Below are 23,339 nucleotides of genomic sequence, written 5' to 3' on the forward strand. Positions count from 1 at the left end.
GTGCCCGACCCTAGGGAGAATCACAAAAGGCTTCGAGAACATGGTGTTCACTTGGGGGAGCGGGACACTCACCTGTGGGGTAGTGTGCGACACAGATAGTGACGGAGCCCCAAAGATAGCCAGGAGGATGGTGAACTGGCCAATGGTCACTGAGGGACCCTGGGGAGTGACCATTTGCTGCTCTTGCCCTCCAATGACGTTCATGTAGCTCTTTCCGGTATAGCTTGAGGATGCCATGGAGATTGAGACTGAAATTGGGATGACCTTTCGATCATTTTCCACAGACGGCGCCAATTGATGATGTGTGATTTGAAAGCTTCTAGCTGGAAGGATGCCTGGACACTGTTCGTGTGGCGAGCTGGATCAAACTATAAAACAAAGATCAGAGAGACCGGGATGGATGACCCAGTGAGGTTGCTCCGATGCTTAAGTTAGTATCTTTGCTATGGTTGTGAGCTAAAAGCTTGAATGCTAGAAAGCTTGTATATAAATAATCACGCATACCTGGGCCTTGGAGGAGTTAATGCCCTTATATAGTTAAGTTGTCGTGGGTCTCACGAAACGGTTCCGGGATCTTTGGCCTGAGTAGATGAGATATGTTTCCACTTTAGGCGGGGAGTAACGTACCAGTCAATGAAATCTATCGTTACCGCTCGATCCAAGAGGGGAGATGATAAGGCCTGCCGTTACAAAGCGTGATCCCTGGAGATTCAGAATCAGCTGAGTAGCTTCTAGAGTTGATTACGTGTCACTTCGGTTCCTGGGCCTCAAACTGGCTTAGGCATCGAGGTGATTCTCTTGCCAAGGTGGCTTTATGCCGAGATGCCCGAATACCCGAGCTCCCAAAATTGCTTACTAGACTCCCCTTGCCGAGTTGTCATCCTACTGGCAGATCGCATCCATGTGACCTTTACTTACTAGGTCATGCCAAATTACCCTTCATCAATAATAATAATAATAATAATAATAATAATATATAATTATAATAGTACTTAACATCTATAATTAGTCATTATATGACATATATAACAACTTGGGGCTTCAATTTTAAAAATTTAACCTCTTTTAAAGTGGTGGTAAAGAGTAAAGCCCATACAAGTGAATAAATCATGGCAATTCAAAATCATTTAGATGGGCTTGTGGCTTTTGTCATCCAAAATGCTACAATATCTAAACTGTCGAGCTAGTTCAAATCATTTAACTAGGGGTGAGCATTTGGTTTATTCGGTTAAAACCCGAATCGAATAAATCAAAATTTTCACAACCGAATTGAAATCGAATTAGAGGAAAACAGAAATAATCGAAGTCAAAATTTTCGATTTGGTTTTTGGTTATTTTGGTTAAAACCATATTTCAAAAATATATATACTATATACTATATTATATATTATATATATCACAACATAATCAATTTTTATTATATTATATATTAAATATAATATATTATATATACATGCTATGTAGTAAAGTTCGGTTAATTCAATTAACCGAATTTCTAATTCTAAAAAGCAAAATCAAAACCGAAATATTTAAAAACTGAAAAAAAAAAGAATCAAATTAATCAAAAACCAAAATAATTGAACCGAAAAAATTGAAACCAGAATTTTCAGTTCGGTTTTTCTTTCTTTTTTTTGAAGGCAATGGCTAATTTCATTAAGAATGCTTGGAAACTAAAATACAATCCATGAGTGTACAATAAAAGAAAAGATAAACCCAATACAGATTGCAACAAATCCTGAGCATCAGGAGAAATTCTTGTAAGCTTTCATCAAACGGAACAAGAAGATAAAAACGCCAATAAAGAAAGACCGACCTCCAACAAAATCAAAACTCCACAAGAAACTCCCAAAAACGGGAATACACAGAAAATTGCCAAAGTCACCCGATTTTTCAATTTGAACCGACTAATGCTCACCCCTACATATAACTACACATATTATAGACCTTCAAGTCCATATTTTTCAGCCCAAAAAAATCATGCCCACAATGTGGTCTATAACTCTATTTGTATCCAAGATTAGTTGAGAAATGAGACTTTTTTTTTTTTGCCCAAATGCGACACGATCACTTAAGTGCTAACTGGAAACTTAACCCAAAGACGTGGATCCAAATTAAGGCTTAACTGCACTCACTCCCACTAGCCACTATCCCTCATCCCTGTTTTCCACGTGCAGGAAAAACTGAAAAAGTAACTAACATTAACTGCCATTCCCTTATCTCCCACCCCAGGACCCCTCTTCTTCTTCTTCTTCTTCTTCTTATCGGTTACCAATGCAAAATTATTTCTAAGTCTCTATTCTCTACCCACAAGCTGTAGCAATGATTTCTCTTTCTCTTTTTCCAGAAGCAAATAAAGTCTGCAACCTAATGATCTTCTCCTGTCTTACTTCATTTGTCTGCATGGCTGTGGTTTCAGTGTCTGCTTATCAGTTTCAAGTTGGTGGTGAGAGAGGCTGGGTTAAGCCCACGGGAAACGAGACCGAGTCCTACGACGAGTGGGCAGCGAGAAACCGGTTTCATGTTGGAGATTCCGTCTGTAAGTTCGTCGTTGGAGATTCCTCTCCCACCATTATCTCCCCTTTTAATTAATTAAATGCAATGTGCTTGATCTTCTCCTTTCTTCTTCTTCTTCTTCTATCTTCTTGGCGCAGATTTCAAGTACCAAAACGATTCGGTCCTTGTGGTGAACGACATTGACTACAGAGACTGCAATTCGTCAAAGCCGATCTCCAAATTTGACGATGGGAACACTGTGTATCGTTTGGATCGCTACGGCTTCTTCTACTTCGTCAGTGGGGTGCCCGGGCATTGCAGATCTGGTCAGAGACTGGTCATCCGGGTCATGGTGCAGAATGATGGGATGGAGCCTCCAGAATCCGCACCTCCACCAAGAGCAGGCGGTGGAGGTGTTGGGATTAACGGGTCGGGTTCGGGTTCTTTCGAGTTGGGACCTCCTACACCAAATGCCACAGCTAGACTGTCTTTTACTTCTTATTTCATGACTGCCCTCGGTGGCGTGGTGGTCATTCTTTATTTGTTTATGTAGGTAGGGAAGTATTAATTTATTACTTTTTCTTTTTCTTCTCTGCGGATGATCCTGTGGCTGTTATTTATTTTTTTCTAATTGAATGGTTGGATTTGGTATCAACTTGTATGGGTTTAAATCAAGTTTTCTGCTTGAGTCCCCTTGATTAATCCATTAATCAAGATGATTAACATTTGCATCTTCTCTTGTGGACACCCTTGTCATCAAATCTACATTTTTCCTTAGATAATGCTACTAACATCCACCTCAAACAACTTGCAGCGGAACTTATTAAAATATACTTATAATCCATTTGGTTTACGAATTGGAATCCCAATCAAAATGCCTTATAAATAGCCTATTCATGTAGTTTATTTGATTTAAACGAAATACGAAATGGAATCATTTAGAATGGGATTTTGTACTGATGCAACACAATGGTAGTGTAAATGATTTGAGTGCAAATTCTAATTTATTTTTGTTTTAAATTTTACTTTATTTTCTTTTTATTATGGTATAAATAAGGGAAAATAAGACTTGAAGTAGAGAAAAAAAGTAAAACTCAAAATAAAATTAAACCAAAATTTGTATTATTTTCATCTACACTCCCATGCAATTGTATTAATGCAAATAAAATTGTAGTGCAACCAAATACAGCCTAAGGGAAGAAATGTCAGTTCACCGATATGGGAATGAAATTTGGATTCCAACCAACCAAACAGTTAATATTAGAATAATCCATTTGATTTTGATTCCAAACTCCTATTCCATTGAATCAAAACAAACCCATGAAAATTTTTCCAATACTGTGAGGTGAATGTGAGGAGGGTTCTACAAAGAGAAACTCCCAAATTAACTCTGAAACGAGTTATATGTAAGTATTTCAGCCCTACAGATTCATGTAAACAATGCAATTTGCAATATTGCGCCATCAATTAACAAACACCATTAACGTTTAAGGATAATATATGCCGACAGAACGAACAGAACGACATGTTAAATAATCCCGTCCAGTCAGGGCATGTTAATTGGACTAGATTTGGTCCAATCCGATTTAGTCTAATTTGAGTCCATTATGAATAGATCAGGTCTAATCCAATCTAATGAATGTTTTGAATTAATTTAAAATGGTCCAATTCAATATCTGGATCGTCTAATCTGTTCAAATCTATTTTAATTTAGATTGATTTCAACTCAAATTTGGTCCATTTACACATATATTCTTATAGACCAGATATTGACTTAATTCAACTCAAACCAATATAAATTTATTACAAATTGATCAAAGTCCAATCTAATAAATAGTTTAGACCAGATTGATCCAATCCAATATATCTTTCTTGGTCCGTCCAATACGGTCCCTTGCGTTCAGTTGCGTTTCGTCGGTAGGGAGATAACGACAAGGACGCCAGTCTAACGAGCAAAAACTGGGAAATTTGCGGCACGTGGACCCAAACCAAAATATCCTGATTCCCGACTCCCCCTCGTGATGGTTGCGTCATCCATGATCGATGTGGATCGGGAAATATCTGCTACGCCCAATGACAGAGCCTTGGATTAAACGTGTGACTCACGACCGTCGATTTATTGTCGCGACTCACTTTGAATTGGACGAAGTGACGTTAAGATGAAATCGAATGCCGTGATTTCGTAGTTTTTGCTTAAGACTACGCCAAGTGGCGCAGCTGATTTATTCTCGCTTTGGATGTGATGGTCTGATTAGCACGTGGATGTGCTGTTTGACACGTAAGCGAATCACTTACAAATATTTCCGGAGTCGTTCCAGTTGTCATAACTCTGACCCAAAAAAATGCTGGCCATGTGAGTTAGTAGTACATGTGCCACTTTATTTCCTAAACTTTAAAATTTCAGTATCTAAGTTAACCAACCGTTAAGTATTGGCATTTGAAAAGATACAAATACTCTTTTAAGTTTTAATATCATCTAATTTCCTCTATGAACCATCCAACGTTGATAAAAAATGAATATATCAATTTTTTTTTTCTCTTGTATTGGTCATCATGCCTTAGTGGACATTGTGACCCTAGCTTTCTTGAATAGAAGAGACCAAGATTTGTGACTGTTCATTTTTTGTCAATGTTTAGATGATTGATAAAGAAAATTAGATAATACACTAAGGGCATTTGTATCTTTTCAAATGCCACTTAATGGATAGTTAATGATAGGTATTAAATTGGCACGTTTGTGAAGATTTAGGTATTGATTTATTGCGTTACAAAGTTTGGGGACTAAAGTGGCACTATGCCCGGAGTACATGTACTAATTGGGAGTTTTCCCTTTTTCTTATTTTGTATGAGTGACATAGTGAGGTATTGGAGTTGGGACCCCTACCAATTTGATTTAACACCACACATCTCACTATGAAACTAGAGCTCACCATAAAAGTGAGACTCGTCATGCATGGAGACAAACTTCAATCAGTGCAAGCCCTTGCTCACATCGTTCAAACAGTCACTTGCTACCTTGCATTGGGAATATCTCCCCATAAAATAAAGCACATAAGTACAGAGATATTCCCACTGCAATGTTGTTTGAGCGGACATTACACTAATTGAAGCTGAACTACCATGCTTGAGATGTATGGTGTTAGATGATATTGGTAGGGTGTTGGAAGGTATTTTGTTGGCAGATGATTTGAACTCGGGATCGAGTTATTAATACTTGAGAGTGGAATGTCCCAATTATATGTATCCTAGTCATAACGCAGCTATCAAAAAAGACATGTGCATGAAGAAAGAGGGATAAAATAAGGAATATTTCTCATACTTGTATGTTGTTATTTATGAGATATTCTCAATGCACATTTGCAACTTGTTGTAAGGTTGGTGTGAGTAGGGGTGTAATCGAGTTGAGTCGAGTCGAACCAAGTATCAAGCTATTCAAGCTTGAGCTTGACTCAAAAACATAAAGCTTGAAACTTTACTCGAGCTCGATCGAGTTTCATATTTTGGCTCGAACTCAACTCGAATTGATACTTACTAGCTACTCGAGCTCAGCTCGATTGGCTCGACTCAATGTTTATTTATATTATAAATAAGTTAATATAAAAAACTTAATGTTTATTTATATTATAAATATATTAAAAAATTATTTTATTATGAGCTTGATTAGGCTCACGAGCCATTCGAGCCGGCTACTATATATAATACCCACTTGAGAAATTTATATAAAATTAAAATTGTGACAAAAAATCAAGAAATTTATATAAAAGTTATAGTTGAAGAATTTAAAGAGTTTAAAGAACCATAAAAATCTTTTACAAAATTAACTGCCATAATAATGAAGGGTCTTAATAGAATATGAAAATCCAGCAGGTCTTTTATCACAAATGAAAATTCAAAGGGGTAATTAGCATTGTCCCAAAATACATGAGAATAATATAGTGTTTTCAACCGTTGTTGACCTGGCCAAGATTTCAGGTTCGGTTCAATAAAAAATTGTTAGGCGGTCAAAAACCATTGACTTGGTCAAAAACCACGTTCAACCTGTTCATTAGGTCGCGGGTTGCACACTCAATGCATGTAAACATTCGGAGGCTATAACTTTACACTTCGATGTCCGATTGGGGTGATCTTTTTTATTTTATTTTATTTTGGGTAACTTTAATAGATCTATGTGTCCCCGCTATTTTTGCGAAAAAAAATCCTTTTTTGTCTCAAATTGCAATTTTTAATATTCTTATAAATAAAAAATAAAAACTAAATTAAAAACATAAATTAAATATAAAAATACATCTAATATATCTAAAACATATTTATACATTATTTATTGATAAAATACGAGTCAAGTCTTACCATCATTGTTTTTCTTTTTTTTTTTTTGAAAAACACCATCACTATTTTTCCATTTTGATAAGGACAAATTCCCGATTAGTACCTTGTACTCTGGGCCTAGTGCCACTTTGGTTCCTAAACTTTAAAACATGACAATTCATTACCCAAACTTTCAAAGTGTCAATCCAGTACCTATTGTTAACCAACCGTTAAATGCCTTTGAAAAAGGCACAAATGCCTTTCAAGTGTCTCTAATTTTCATTATCAACCATCTAAACATTGACAAAAAATTACTAGTCTTAAATCCTTGCCTCTTTTATTTAAGAAAGTTTGGTCCAGAGTGCCTATTAAGACGTGACACCAACTTTCTTGAATAGAAGAAGGGATTTGGGATTATTAATTTTTTGTCAATGTTTGGATGATTGATAGAGAAAATTAGATGACACTTGAAGGGCATTTGTGTCTTTTTAAATGCCACTTAACAGCTGGTTAACAATAGGTATTAAATTGAAATGTTTTGAAAGTTCGGGTACTAAATTGTCGCATTTTAAAGTTTAGGGACCAAGGTGGCACTAGGCCAAAAATACAGGATACTAATAAGGAATTTTCCCTTTTGATAAAGATAAGACATCATCATGTTCTCCCCTAAATTCCATTACCTTACACTAGACCTGTTCATGGGCTGGGGCGGGCTTTCACTCTGTATTAACAGAATTTTCTAAGGCCTGAGCCTGAGCCCGACCCGACCATTGGGCCTACAACTTGGGCCCGAGCCCGACCTGCATAAAAAGCCTGAAGCTCGGGCCTAGGCCTGAGCCCGAAATTTAGCCCATATTGTTAGCGGCTGAGAGAGAGAGAGAGAGAGAGAGAGAGAGAGAGAGAGAGAGAGAGAGAGAGAGAGAGATTATAAAGAAAAGAATAAAAAATGTATATATTAAATTATAAATATATATTTTATAAAATATATAATGCTGAGTCGGGCCGGGCCGGGCTTTTTTGACAAATCCCGAGCCCAACCCAAAATACAATCAGATTTACTAATTAGGCCCGAGGTCAGACCCGCGAACCTAATTACATGACCAAGCCTGACCGGGGTGCGGGCCGGGCCGGGCCATCGGGCTACCCGGCCCATGAAAAAGTCTACCTTACACTTACAAGTAATAACAAGTTAACAATAAAGAACGTCAAAGATCCTAAATTCATGATTGAGAGCTCGAAAAATTAACATTATTTACATTGGCACTCCACAATACATCCTAACTATGTATTAAAAATATCTTCTATCCGATAAAAGTATGAGAAATGTGCATGATGTGCATGTAAGGCTTATGGCATTGTGCTGTATGGAGTAACAATGTTAACTCGATCCCGACGCAGTTTTATCCCGTCCTCACGGTCACATCCCACCTCGTATTGGGAACAGATCCAGATTCAATTTGAACAGGAGTACGAGTCCTCACCCAATTTGTACAGAGAATCTTCAGATACAGTTGATGATTATGACTGACTGGTGTACCATTTGATTTGATGATCAGGGTAAATTACAGATGCGTACTTGCGACAGATCCCTCTTGATTCCAGCACTTTGCCTCTGTGGGTTGCGTCGGGATCCCTTATTCCAAGTAAAAAAGCTCTACACACCGTGAAACATTGGCCTCATTACCTTGCGCAGCTGTTTGATCAAAATTTACGGTTTCAATTTTCAGGTCAGCGGTTAATGTGGGATGTTGTGGGGCGGCCCCTAGTGGGGAGGAGATGTGAATTCAATCATTTTATAAGAAATTCGAATAAATCGGTCCAAGAAACGAGCCCGAGGGACTTCCTTGTAAATAACTCTTTTTATCAAGTATGAACTATGAACTATGAAATTCTTAGTTGGCTGCTCACCAATCTCTCTTGAATATACTCTATAAAAAGTTCGAGTGTTTTTTAGCTGCTGAGCAGGCCAGATATCTCTATCTCTGTCTCTCTCCCGAGTAGTGAGCAATCAAGAGCGTGAGATTGCCGAGGTGAAGCCATCTCTGCTCTATTCGTGAAAATCCTTAAAAATCGTTCACTTTGATCTCTGGTTCGTGGTTCATTTTTGTTATTTATATTACAAATTTTGTTATATGCTTGCTTTTCTGTAATTCTCTTTCGAGTTTCGATACATTAAGCTTTTCTTAGATAAACAAATTATTGATCTTCTGTAGTTCTCTGCTTAAACGTTTGCGTTTGGTTCTTTAATATTTTATTTGTTTTAAGTTTGCAATAATCGTGTTTTGAAGATTTGATTTTAGTCTCTAGGTTAACACCGTTCATGTGGGGGGTGATTTCGTGCATTTCTCTTTACTTTTTCGACCTGATTTGTTTTATTTTCCACTTCTCTGTTTCGAACTCGTCTTTTGTTAACTTGCTAATTTTTGTCATCGTTATTTGTTCGTCAATGAGAAAAAAGTAATGTTTTGATATGCTGATTCTGTAGTTGTTTTCTTGAACATATATATTTATTTCTGAAATTGCGGATTTGGCCTAGGTTGTTTGTTCTTTTTATTTTATTCCATCCCTTTAACTTTATAAAGAACTAATTGCCATTTTTTTTTTCAATCGAGAACCATAAATTTCATTTGGGTAAAAATCACTTTCTTTTTCTTTTAGTTCTCCTGGGATTCCCTTCCTAATTTTGAGAAGAAAAGAATAAAAATTTAACCTTCTTGGAAAGTTGCCACTTGATGCTCTTTATCCATCCTTTTATCTTGCAAATGATTGCAAGATAAATGTTTAAAAATGATCTCTCTCTCTCTCTCTCTCTCTCCTTGATATAAATTGATTTGTAAGGTTTTTCATGCTTTTTCAATGAACTGCTAATGTGCATGACCTAATTGTTAGCGCTGTTTGACCGGTCACGTGTGAAGCTTGGCAGAATGTTTTATAAGTCAAACTGCTCTTTTTCTTTTTCTTTTTCATATTTTCCCTCTCAATTCTAATGTTTCGGTTGGACCAATATTCTGCAGATCTCCCTACTGATCTTCCAATGGCTCCAGCAGCTGCAGCGGCTCCAGACTCAATAAAGCCTCGAGGTTTTGTTTTTCTTTGTTTTCTTCTTTTTGTAATTTGCTTTGATCTCTTTAGAAATATATAAAAAAAATCAGGCGGCTATAGATCAAAACTTCCATCGGTTAATTTAATAGATTACTTGCTATTTACAAAATAGATTATTGATGTGCTTATTATTTATTTTCCTTTCTTTTTATTTACTTTGGGATAGATGTTTGTGTTATTGGTGTTGCACGTACACCAATGGGTGGTTTCCTTGGTTCCCTTTCTTCATTATCAGCTACCAAGCTTGGATCTATAGCAATTGAGTGTAAGATGAAAGCCTTTCTTATTTGTCTCTGTTTATTAAATCTTAAATTTAGGCAGTATCCAGAAGGTTGTCTGAAAATTTCTTTTTTGTCAACATATAGGTGCTCTTAAAAGAGCTAATGTTGACCCAGCCCTCGTACAGGAGGTTTTCTTCGGAAATGTTCTAAGTGCAAATCTGGGACAGGCTCCTGCTAGACAGGCTGCGTTAGGGGCAGGAATACCTAATTCAGTGGTGTGCACAACTATTAACAAAGTCTGTGCATCTGGGATGAAGGGTGAGGGACTTTCTCTGGTAAATGGTATCTTCTCATTGAGATTCTGATATAGAAGTGAAAACTAATTTTTTTCTTTTTTGGACATCATAGCTACAATTCTTGCAGCACAAAGTATCCAATTAGGTATCAACGATGTTGTTGTGGCTGGTGGCATGGAAAGCATGTCTAATGCACCTAAATATATTGCAGAAGCAAGGTAGTGTCTTTTCTTGGTTCAACATTGATTTGTTCTCCTTTGAGTTTTGTGTTTTTGCTTTCTTTTAATTGAAGCTGAGGTTTCTTTTAGGAAGGAAGAGAGAACTTTTTGATTTCAACCAGTAAGCCTTTAGGAGAGGAATGAATAGAAGCAGACAGAGACAAAGTTTGGATTCCAAGTATAATGCAAACCTTGCCAATCTTCGGGTAACAAAGTTGAGGAAGGCTGCCGTTTCCTGGAGCAACGGCGCCACATCAGCGCCACATCGGAAAAAACGGTGCTCCAGGAAACAGGCATTTGTTTGGAACTGTTTTTTCATAGAAAACAGTGCTCCAAGCCATGCCTCGGAAATCGGGAAGCCATGGCTTGGAGCAATGCCAAATTTGGCATTTCCTGGAGCTGCAGCTCGTTGCTGCCAACAGGGCAGTGATGTGGCACTGGATAATGGGTACCAGTGCTGAAAATGTTTCCTGGAGCAATGGTACCAAACAGAAAAAGTTGTTGCTCCAGGAAACGTCCTACCTGGCAGCAACGATTCCAAACAAAAATAAAGGCACCGTTTTCTGAGAAAACGGTGCTGCAACTGCAGCATCGATGCCAAAAATATACTAAGTCCTTATAGACAGGTTCCTAGGTGCCATCTAGGTTCTGGTTTTTTGACAAACAAGACTTATAAAATTTATTAGGTCTGATCCGTGTTGGCATGTTCCATATTTTCAGTTTCTTGTTACTTTGTATTGAAAATATACCAAAGGAAAGTTCCATGGAAGGCATTTCTATAGAGGACCATCATTATGAAAGTTTCTAATTGGGTGGCAAAATATTGATCAGCAAGGTCTCTACTCATCTCATAATGGAAGCCTCCACATGTGAATATGACAAGTCTGAATACCCGGATATTTGGGTATGGGGGGGAGGGGGATTTACAGACTTTAGCAGGGCCGAGGCTAGCAAAATCTCTTAACAACACACGATTAATAGTGGAAGAGGACTCCAAAGTACTGGTGGGTTGGCTGAAAAAGGAAGGATTGGTTCATGGCATTACAGTATGAGGGAGACAAAGGGGATGATAAGTGACATATAGATTCATAATTAGCTGGACACATAGATCAACCAACAGTTTGGCTGATACTATGGCTATAAAGGGGTTAACATAAAAGAAAGTTGGGTGACTAGGAGACAAGTGAATTTGGGATGCTTGACACTGTTCTTGTACACACATTTTTCTACTCTATTTAATAAATTTTTGACTGTTAAATAATTATAGTAAATCCAGGCAAATGGATGTTACAGTGCATTGAAATCATACAAATAAGCAAAGCAAGAACGCATTAAATTCAAGCAAGGAGGTGTTGCAGCAAGAACCCAAGAAAATAAATAATAAACAACAACACAGACACACATATCATATAAACAAAATACAACATGGTATACAACAAATAAAAAGGGGCATAGCTTGCTGTTTCCCTCGCCTAAGAAAGTCTGAACATGCATGCAAAAAAGGTCATATAAAGATGCCCTCCAGAAAATGCCTTGCCACCTAGAAACCCATCTTAGTCACCAGTTAACAAGACTAGTATACTTATTTGGTTAATTTCCTCCTTAAGGCAGTTTCCTTAACTGGATTAAATCCTGAAAAGATGTTTCAAGAATCCCAGTCCCATGGGCTTTTTGCAATTTCCCTGCTAATACATATTGAGTCAATCCAGTGATACAAGACTGCTAGACAGCCTGGAGTTGAAAAATTTTATCAACAGAAAATTTCTTTCTATTTGTACTTATTGTGCATTTTTAGAATAGCAATGTTATTTGTAGACCATTCTAATCTGTGCATATGAGCAGGAAAGGATCACGGCTAGGTCATGATACTATTGTTGATGGCATGCTTAAAGATGGTTTATGGGATGTTTATAATGATTTTGGAATGGGAGTTTGTGCTGAACTATGTGCAGATCAACATGCAATAACAAGAGAACAGCAGGTATTTATTTACTCTCAAATTTTATTTAAATTTCCCTCGAGATGTTTCACATCGGATCAAATCCTATTGCATTTAAGGGAGCTTGTATATTTATTACATACAAGTTAACCCTCTTCCTCAGTTTTATGTAATATGAATTACATATTACATAATTTCCCTTGAGATTTTTCACATCAGTACTTTTTCCATTAAATTCTTTGATTGTACCACATTGTCATTTTAAATCACCCCTATATAAATCAATACAATGCAATTTCTATTGATGGTTTTACCTGAAGCATTTTGACTTAGAATGTTTATGAGGTTCCTGCAGGATAATTATGCTATTCAGAGTTTCGAGCATGGTATTGCTGCTCAAAATAGTGGAGCATTTGCCTGGGAAATAGTTCCGGTTAGTCTCATATATGCATGCTAATGGCTAAACAGGAGAAATTGTATGGGATATAGGGGAGTTTCAAGATTTACTGCATTTTTCTCTCCCTTATCATGCAGGTTGAAGTTTCTGGGGGTAGAGGAAAACCATCCACTGTTGTTGATAAGGATGAAGGTTTAGGAAAGGTAAAATGACCTGATTATTTAATCAGTTGTATTTAAATTACATCAACTTGCTGCTTATAGGGCATGCATTTATAGTTCAGTTTTATGATTGTGTTGAAGATGTTCTATATTTATGTAGATAGCCCGATATAACAAACTTCTTGCTGCAGAAAGGGATATTTTTCTTGCATATTTGACTTTCTGTCCCAATGGAAATTTTAATATAAATATTGAGAAGAAAAATCAAAGGGAGATAAATGCATTAAGTTTCTTCCTCTGTGACCTATGAACTGAACTGATTTACTCTCTTTTGAGTGCATTATTATTTTTCTTGCACTATTGATTATTTTCTGATACTTGTCTAGTTTTTAATATCATTCTATTTATGTCTAGGCAATTTGCTGCTTTTTCTGCTCTCTTTATGCTTTATCATGCGTGCTCCATTATTTCCAATAAAATAAGGCACTGAATCATCTACAGTAGTCTTTTTTATGAATAATCTACAAGAGCCATTATGGATGCATAAAATTCATTTGAAACAAACCGATTGCCAAAGAATACACATCTTCCTCAGTTGTTCCATTAATAATATATACTCTTTCTTTTGCATGTTAACTGCTTTCCAGAACATAAATGCAATGATTGATTTGTGGCTTTTGTGCCTTATCAGTTTGATCCTGTTAAACTGAGGAAGCTTCGACCAAGTTTCAAGAAGGATGGAGGTTCTGTTACAGCTGGAAATGCATCTAGCATAAGGTCAGGCCTATTACATCTATCAGCCATGTATTTGGTTTTTTTATTTCTCGTGTTATTCCCTCTTTCTTCCTTTTTGCTGGATGGTGACCTTCCTTGATATGATACTGGAAACCTGTGCATCGATGCATATGGTACACAATTCAGTTTTTAGTGTAAATCCTGTATCCAAGGTAGATGTTGTTCTTCCTATATTCAGGAAATTTAGATTCTTTGTCTTTGAGACTGCATTTTTTGTAGGACCTTAACTGTGGAAACTGCCATTTGTTTGGAAAGTTGAAAAGTCATTAAAGTAATTTTTGTAATAGAAGAATGGGCCTTAAAATGATATACCCTTTAAGAAACAATGTCTTCGTTATTGTACTTGGGCTTTTCCCCTAAATTGCATCATGATATTATTTCAAATTGGAGGGTATTCCCAATCTTTTAACTGTATGAAGTAATGAAGGTTCATTTCTCTTTTTGCTGTTCTGAGATTGTTATGTGTTCCCTGTTATGTATAATTATTTGTGCTCCAATCTTTTGTTTGTGGAAGTAATCTGGTAAACATTGGTGTGAATTGAAATAATCTTGAGAATTTTGGTGTTTCACCTTCTGAACTTTGACTTGCTTTTTCTGAAATTTATGTTCAGTGATGGTGCTGCTGCATTGGTGTTAGTAAGTGGAGAGAAGGCAATTCAACTTGGACTGCAAGTAATAGCAAAGATAACAGGATATGCTGATGCAGCTCAGGTATTTTGAAGAAGATTGTAGAATAGAGAACATTTTTACTCCAGGAAAAATGCCATAATCACCTAATTGTTTTAGGTGGAGAAGGGTTTTCTTTTCTGATTGTTCGTGTGTACACATATTTTTTTGTGCTCAAATCCCATAGAAACTTGGTACTGAAATGGAATTGGCTGTGCAGGCACCTGAATTATTTACAACGGCTCCTGCCCTTGCAATTCCAAAAGCCATTTCAAATGCTGGTTTGGAGGCTTCTCAAATTGATTACTATGAAATAAATGAGGCCTTTTCGGTGAGAATTTATGCCTCGGCTGTTAGTCTTATTGGCATCTTATTTATGAAATCTATGTTTTGGAAATATTATTTACTGAAATCCCCTCTGCAGGTCGTGGCTCTTGCAAATCAGAAATTGCTTGGCCTTAATCCAGTGAGTCCGGTTTTCTCTTCAAAACCTTTTTGGCATAGTGTGGCATTATATAAAGTGAATGTTGAATACAATTTACCTTTTTCTCCTTGTTTACTTGGCGATTCGCTCTATTTCCTTACATTCACTCTGCTATCAGCTGCCTTCCTTTTTTACTCAAGTTCATGTCATCTTTGGTTTGCAGGAAAAAGTTAATGTGCATGGTGGAGCTGTATCTTTGGGACATCCTCTAGGTTGCAGTGGAGCTCGTATCTTGGTCACACTGTTAGGGGTATATATCTGATGACTTCCTTTTATTGGTTTTGCATGCTGAGCTTATTGAGTTCCTATTCTTCATTTTGGTAGTACCATATTTATGGAGGCATTGCAATTGTAGTCTGTCAAATACCCATACTTTTCATATTTTAATGTAAAACACCATTTAAGAATGTAAGCCTTTTGGGTCTCTTTTTCTGTTTTAATACTCAAGCTCCACTTTCTCTATTTGATAGTTAACTGTAGTCTGTTTCTCAAGACAAATATGAGGACAAACATCTCCTATTTAAGCTCATCTTTATTTATTCCCCAAGGAAAATTTAGTATCCTCTCTGCTAATCTCAGTTGAGATGCAATGATATTGCAGGTGCTGAAACAAAAGAATGGGAAGTACGGAATTTCCGGTGTTTGCAATGGAGGAGGAGGAGCATCTGCCCTTGTTGTAGAGCTCATGTAAGCCTTTTACACTTGGTAAGGTTTATATACCTGGTTAAGGTAGTTCGTGATTCTCTATCAGTGCTTGATTTTGATCCTTGAAAAGTGTTGCCCTTTTCCCGTGAATCTTCCCAAAGTCAAGATCGAAGTTGCTTATAATAGTTTTTTTGTTTTTTTGTTTTTTGTTTTTTTATGTGTATCTCTGAGCTTATAAATTTGCACAAGGAAACCTGAGGGGAGGTGTCAGCATTTGACCAAAACTCCAGGGGAGGTATAAGTGATTTACCCTTTTATTAAAATATGGAATAGCATTTGACCAAAATTCCAAGCAAAAGATGACAATCATACTTATGAAGCTATTTTTCAAAATCATATAGGTTTTTTGGGCTCCAAAATCCAAATGTAAAACTACTTTCTGATCGATGTATGCCATTTTCCAATAAAAACCCTTCTCCAAATAGAATAATCTCAAGTCCTTTTATGCTCCCATCAACCAGTTGAGCTTCAAAATCCTGATTACTTGCCAAATTGGTACTTCCCTATTGCTTGAGTTGTTTGCTACTGTTTTAGTTTATCACATTTGCTGCAAGTCACAGAATGTTTTTTGTGTGTTGCAGGCCATTTGCGAAAGTGGGACCTTCATTGCTTTGAAGCCTAACCTCTCAGTTGTCGTTGTAGTGGTTAGATGTGCAATTTTTTTTTTAATATTCTTGTCATCTTTGTTCATGGTTTCTTCTTAAACAATTGTATTAGGTCTTTCAGAAAATACAAGGTCCTAGATTAATGATCCATATCATCTAGCCTTTTTTTTTGTTGCAATATCATCTAGAATGTTGTTCACATATCTTCTCTCTATGGTATTTGCAAATTGCGCTCATGAGTATAGAGTGAGACTCTAATACGCTGCATCCAAATTGGTTCACTGGTTGGTTTTTGACTGTGAGGTTGCCAATGCCAACCGTTATGGAGTAAACTAAGATCTTTTTGAGTGCTAATATGATCAGTTAGAAGAGTTGTTCTACAACTCCTTATAACACGATACTTGTCTTCTCTTTACCTCTAGATCAGCATGTGAAAAATCTGGTATTTTTATTTTCCTCTTTCTCGACTATCTCATTATCACCATTATCTAATCCTTGTCCCAACTATATGGGGTTTCATCATTCTGTCCTGTTCAGAACCATATTCATTGCTTTGACCCTTGAATCATATTTTCACTACTTCAATCTGTCTTCTTTGGCTTGTTCTTTGATATTCTAGCCTTGTCCCAACTCTCTCCGTTCATTTACCATTCTGTCCTGTTCAGTACCATGATCTGTCTTCTTTGGCTTGTCCCTAAATCTTCTAGGCTTGTCCCAACTCTCTCTACTCATTTTCCAATCTGTGCGTCTGTGCGGTATGCACTCTATGATTCCCTCTTTCGTTTCCTCTCTCTTCTTGTATGTGCAGGTATCAGTCAACTAGGAAAAAAAAGTTAAGGAATTAGGATATGATTTATTTTTTCTCTTAACCTCACATTTGAACATTGCGTGTGGGATCCACCTGGGCTGAGAGATCCAGGAACCATTTCAAATAACAATTTCATTACTTTTTAAGGTGGGTACAAAGCCTCATGGCCCACTAGGAGGAAAGAAGCAATCTGGCCTCCATGGGCAGTGCATGTACTAGTAACATTAGCACGGAGCAAAGAGTTTGGAAGGGTGATGGGCTGCCTGATTGGCTGTATGCCTAACAAAGCTGAAAGAGTGTCTCCCGAGGGTTCTGCAGATGTCCTTTTCGTCAATCAGAATGTTATGGTAGGAAAAGTTCTACCCAAACCAGATTTCCCATTTGGTTTTTGGATTTTGAGAGGGGGGAAGTTGGTCAATAGGATTTTGGTTTCCATTGGCCAAGATACTCATGTTCTCTTTTTGGATTTATGTGAGATTCAGGGAAAATTTATTTTCTCTTATTCGGGTAAATGATATCCATCTCGTAGGTGAATAAGTAACTTGCCAACACTTGGATGGAACAAAATTACCCTTTTTAATGATTATTTTTTATGGTTAAAACATTCATTGTCTTATTTATTTGGAAAATAAAAGAACATAAAGTACATTTACCAGCGTATGGGGATATCGATATTGTCCTTTGAGTCTGATTTCGGGCCTGCTACCTTCCATTATTCCATGGCACCGAGGCAGATATCTAGGGCTTCATCTGAACAGCTAGAGTCACACCAAACCTTTTCTCCCTTGGCCAACTATCACCTGGCCATTCTGGTGGTTGCTGATTATGCAGCTAATGGCTATCATAGGCTGCATAGTAGTCCACCTTGAATTCGCATGTGTCGGGGGCTTGTCAGTGATAGGCCCATGAGTCAACAGCCATTCCATGAATGGAATTAGGCAATTCAGATTCAATGTTCACAAAACCGTACTTACACCGTCCTCACAGCCTTTCCAGCCGTTTATTGGTAACATCTCCATATTTGTATATTTTTATTCATATGGAGAGATATTTCCATTACACAGTACAGCTGCAAGGAGCTGTATGGCTTTGCTCCCAACTTCCGAGAGTGTGTGTAGGGGGGGGGGGGTGTTAACATACCAGATCCATACACCAAAAGCTGTGGGCCAAGAAGATTGAAGGGCGGTGTGTGGTTCATTTGTAAGGGGAAAAAAGAAAGAAAAAAAAAGTGCATCTTTAGGCTGTTTAAAAAAAGCGTGTTAGTTCACAAGTTAGGCTACTCATTTCAGGGAGTCCCGTAATATGATTAAGTGGTTGGTCTGTGTCTCCTCATGTAATCGCTTTTACTTTCTCATAATGAAGGTTCTGCGGCCATAAATAAATAAAGCGTGCAATACTTTATACTTCTTTCACTTCTTGCTCTGTTTATCAGCTTTTGGACAAAATTATGGATTTGTATATTAAATTCTACCATGTGAATATACAGGAGAAATAGTCATGTTCATAAAATGGCTTTGTATGTAATGCTTAGGTGTGTGGGTGGAGGCTTTTGTTTTTCTAGACCTTGGGGCTTCGGATTTGCTTCTACTTTTTGGAATGCTCTTTTGTTTTGTGATTTTGTTTTCCCATTCGTAACAAAATGTCCGACACACGACACACCCCCAGTCATCAAATGGGTTGCAGTTCAGAAGAGTTTTGGTAGCTTTCCGTGGCTTTGAGATTAGAGTGTGCAATAATTATGACTATTAGGCGTGTAGCTACCACAAACTGATGAAGAGTTTCAACCGAAACCTACGCAAAGCTCTTAGTAGCAATGGATAAATTAAAAACCACGTTTGTTTGAGAAAATCTTCAAACTTCATGAATGATATTGTGTGAGTGATTATGGGTTTGATTTACATAGCGTGCAATCATGCACATACTTTGCATATGATAATTCTATGATAGTAATAGAGCATCCAAAAAATTTTTTGAATATGTATTATTTATTTATATTTTTTATTAGTAATCGGTTGCAGATTGTAAAATTCAAATCTTATTATATAAGCACTTCATCCAAATATGTGATAAAGTTGTGAAATTTCAAGTATCATTGACAAGCCTACCTACTTGGCTAGATTATTCGTTTTGTAATGTTTTATCTTTTTTTATGTATTTTTTTTTTCTGTTCATTTACCAAAGAAATATAAGATTTAAATAGAGAGATTTTTTTTAGTACCAAAATGGAGAGAATTGAATGAGGTGAAAAGTAGTAATTCAATTTACAATTTAAACCTCACAATTAAATAGGAATTAAATTCAAAATTTTTTTATAATGTTTTTTTTTTGTATATCTATATGTAAAAATTAATTTTGATGTGTCACACTTACTCTTTGTTTAATATGATAATTATATGATATTATACATGTGCTTAGCGGTGGCAATTGGGCGGGTTGGGTTGGGTTTGGGTTGAGCTTCAACCAAACCCATTTAACCTGCCAACCCGTTAATGACCCAGTTATATAAAATTAAATGGGTTGGCTTCAACCGAAACCCGCTTTAACTCAATCCAATCTGCCCAAACCCATTAATCATATATTTATGTACTTAAAACAAAAAACTAACTCCCTCTTAACGAATAAGTTGGTCATAGCTTGATGGCAATAGTAATTGCACTTTACACAAGTGGTGAAGGTTCTAATCACATTACATGCATGCTATTTTTACACAAGCAACAAAGCCATTTAGCTATGTTTGGGTTTCGGATTTGACGAACCACTTAGGTTCAAACCGGTCAGACCAACTTGAACTATCTAATTGGATTGTTTTCGAGCTAATCACATCAAGAGTGGTTGAACTGTTTAGAATCGGATTAGTTGGTCGGACCAGATTCTGATTGGATTGGTTTAGTTTGATTAGACTGGACCCCAATTGAACCGATTTGGTTCGATTGGGCCAGACTGGGTCGGTTAAGCCACTAGTGGATTGACTTGGGTCGGCTCATGTCAGGTTTGTGCACGGGTTTGGGACTGAACCGACTGGCCCGAAGTAGGTCAAGAGAAGTAAATCAGATCATATTCGGGTCGGGTTGTATGGACATGAGTTAGATCGAACGATCCAAACTAGGCAAAGCAAGCAGGTGGGTTTAGGGTTCGGATCCCATCCGGTCTGATCCATTTCTGATTCAGGTTGTATTGGTTTGAGTTGGCCTATGTGAATAATGGTTGGATTGGACGACCCAAAGCGGGTAAAGCAAGCGGTATCGAACCATCCCATCTGGGGTCTATTTCGAATTCGGGTTTGCCCAGATCGGTATATGTTGGATCGGGGTCAGACTGCGTTGAACTGATCCGAACTCAGGTCAAATTGATTTGGATTTATGTTGGGTGAAACGTGTTGATTAAAGACAACTAATTTTAGTAAATAATTAATAGAAAATTAATGCATTAATTATAAATTATTTAATTCAAATGAAGAAAATTAAAAAAAAAAGGCTAAGGAATTAATACTTATGTCTGTGATGGTTAACCCAATGGTTATCCACAACCCAACCCAACCCAATTCATTTAAATGGGCGGGTTGGGTGATGGGTTGATCACACAACCAGCCAAGTAAATGGGTGGGTTAGGTGGGTTCAGCGGGTTGGGTGAAAAATTGCCACCCCTACATGTGCTTGGATATTCTTTTGCAAAATTTGTGTATTTTTTTTCACTTTTGTATTTTTATATTTTATTAATTTTTATTTATTTATGACATTAAATATTAACACATTTAACCCAAAATTTGAACTATTGATCTTTGCCAAATAGTAAAATAATTGCATTTTTGTTAGTTCTAAATTATGTATTTAATTTTCATTATCAATAAAAATAATTCTTGTTTATTACACTTATTTTTTAATATGATTAATAAAAAATTCATAAATGTGTCTAATTTTTTCTATATTTTGTATTTTTTATATTTATTTTTTTAATTTACTACCTGACTATGACTTCATAGGTTGATCAATTTGATTTGGATGGTTGAATTGTTTAGGTGGCATTTGATAAAATATGGGTTTAGATCTAATTAGTATCATTTATTAGTGAAAAATAACTCAAGGATTTAATAAGAGAAAATGGGAGTTAATACATAATGTTATAAAACTTAATGAGAGGAGATTAAATGAGGTGGAAAGTAATAATTAAAGTTATATTTTCAACGCTTACAATTAGAGATTGACTAAATATGGGTATTTTAGTAACCATTAAAACTAACACTAAAGATATAATAAAATGACTTTTATACCCTTTTCTCAAATAATGAAATATAGGGTGATTTTAGTCCAAAAAAAAACTTCTACTCTACATCCACACTTCTATATATAACTAGCGGGTGCACATGCATGTTTATTATATTATTGCTAAAAGAATATAATTGAATTATTATAAAGTAATTTTCAAATTTCAAGTATGAAAAATAATACACAAAAATAATGGACTATGGGATTTGCTTTGTCCAAGTTGCTAATGGACTATTATGACCTGTCGGTTGTTGTCCTCATTCCTGTGGGACTTGTAGCACAGAGGGAGAGTAGAAGAGGCAAATGTAGAAGCAATTAGGTCCTCTTAGAAGGTTTTTTTTTCATGGTTTAGGGGGTGCTTTGGGCCTCTATAGGTAGGATAACCAAGGTTTTTGTGTTTGGGTGTTGTCTTTGTTAGGTCTTGTTCTTGCAATCTTAGGCCCGCTCAAAGTTTGTTTTGTTAGAGTGGCTTGTAAGCCTGCTTTGTCTCTATTTTTTGCTTTTCATATATGTTTTGCTTTGTTTTCTTTTCTAATAAATTTACCTTGCCTTATTCAAACTAATAATAATAATCATAACAACAAAAACAACTACTTAGTTCTCCATTTATTTATAAACCAACTTTAGCTTATAATCAAACAATTAAGATTATAAGCTAATCACCATGACGGGACCAAGCTAGATTGAACCAGGCAATTAAGATTGAAGTTATTCATAAGCTGACATGCTTTACATGATTAGATGAAAAAAATATGATTGAAGATTTAAATAACCCAATGAATGTTCATAGCAAAAAATCACCTAATGCAATCAACTTTAAAGCTCATCAACTACTAAGGCAAGTTTGGGAGTGCTTAATAATAAGTGCTTATTTGAATAAGAACTTGGGTCAGGACCATACCATTAAGCACTTATTGGCATTTGGGAAATAAGCTCGAAATAAGTGCTTATTGAAGAAGATTAAAATTTCAACTTTTTTTAAGTGCTTATACAATAAGCACTTATTCAAAATTTTGATTCCAAAATTGTCCCTAGTTAGATTTCAAAATACCACTTATGCCCTTTAATCATCCAAAAACACAAAGTTTGATTTCAAAATGACACTTTCTTCTCCATTGTCTTCTCTAACCAATGGTAGAACTACAACTCAACTAATTAACCAGGTAAGATATCCCCTCTTTTCTTTTCTTTTCTTTTTCTCATTTTTTCATTCTCGAATGATCAACTTGATTGGTTTCAATAGTTCCATTGCAACCCAAATCATCAATTAAGCACTTATTCTTAGGACCTTTGGGCCTAAAATTGAAGAATTGCTAAAACATCTTTTTGTTTTGCCATCCCTACATCGACAACTTGAAATCTATCATTGAATCAACATATCAAAATCCTCAATTGTGATACCTAACTCATGTTCTGAACAAAACACCATCCTCCTATCCTCCTAAAACAGTACAAAAATTCATAGAAATTGTTAAGAAATTGAAAATCCTTACGGTTGTCGCGTGGTTTGGTCGAGGGCAACAAGGTAAGTTTACTCTTCAAGTTTTGAGCGTTATCCGAGGACCTCGAGGCTTCGGAAGAGGTTGACCGAAGCTAAGGACATCAAACCAAGGCGAAGTACTCTTTCCCTGATGGCCTGAGATACTACAAGACAGGGAGTGTCAGAGGCCTCGGGGTGGATACCCGAGGCAGAGGCTCCGACGCTCAAGTTAGTACGAGGTGTGAAGCTGGGGAGAGTGTGAGAGTGCTCCTGGAGAAGGTCCTCAGATGCACTAGATCTCCTGGAATTAATGTTGGGCAGACAATGTAGGTGTAGGAAGTAAATGAGAGAGTAAATGTTGGAGTTACTCTGTTCCCGCCCCTTTTCAGGGGTAGTTACCTC

General features: G+C 36.6%; 1 protein-coding gene and 1 long non-coding RNA gene across 12 annotated transcripts; both read left to right on the plus strand.

Moving 5' to 3' along the window:
* Positions 1-2,227: 2,227 nt before the first annotated feature.
* LOC148861286 (uncharacterized) lies at positions 2,228-3,148 on the plus strand. Its single transcript, XR_016094841.1, has 2 exons — positions 2,228-2,536; positions 2,652-3,148. It is a non-coding gene; the product is annotated as an uncharacterized LOC148861286 (long non-coding RNA).
* Positions 3,149-8,116: 4,968 nt separating this feature from the next.
* On the plus strand, positions 8,117-16,565 carry LOC148861287 (acetyl-CoA acetyltransferase 2). 11 transcript variants are annotated; one of them, XR_016113070.1, is made up of 19 exons: positions 8,117-8,265; positions 8,355-8,441; positions 8,526-8,887; positions 9,813-9,878; positions 10,067-10,165; positions 10,266-10,439; positions 10,530-10,635; positions 12,478-12,616; positions 12,930-13,007; positions 13,109-13,174; positions 13,824-13,909; positions 14,539-14,638; positions 14,814-14,924; positions 15,018-15,059; positions 15,241-15,327; positions 15,679-15,782; positions 15,954-16,017; positions 16,124-16,277; positions 16,364-16,565. XR_016113070.1 is itself a non-coding variant. In XM_088985311.1 (17 exons), exons 4-16 carry the CDS (start codon positions 9,833-9,835, stop codon positions 15,766-15,768), a joined length of 1,224 nt encoding a protein of 407 aa, XP_088841437.1. In that variant the 5' UTR covers positions 8,117-8,265; positions 8,355-8,441; positions 8,526-8,887; positions 9,813-9,832; the 3' UTR covers positions 15,769-15,782; positions 16,364-16,565. The 11 variants fall into 11 exon arrangements, 4 of the variants coding, with proteins under 4 accessions (XP_088841437.1, XP_088841435.1, XP_088841438.1 ...); XR_016113075.1 differs by having other exon boundaries at positions 8,526-8,828; XR_016113074.1 differs by having other exon boundaries at positions 8,526-8,828; positions 15,972-16,017.
* The last annotated feature ends 6,774 nt before the right edge of the window (positions 16,566-23,339 follow it).

This window comes from Nelumbo lutea, chromosome 4, assembly GCF_056320005.1.
Source record: "Nelumbo lutea isolate HS-2025 chromosome 4, American lotus-T2T, whole genome shotgun sequence".
Lineage (NCBI taxonomy): Eukaryota > Viridiplantae > Streptophyta > Magnoliopsida > Proteales > Nelumbonaceae > Nelumbo > Nelumbo lutea.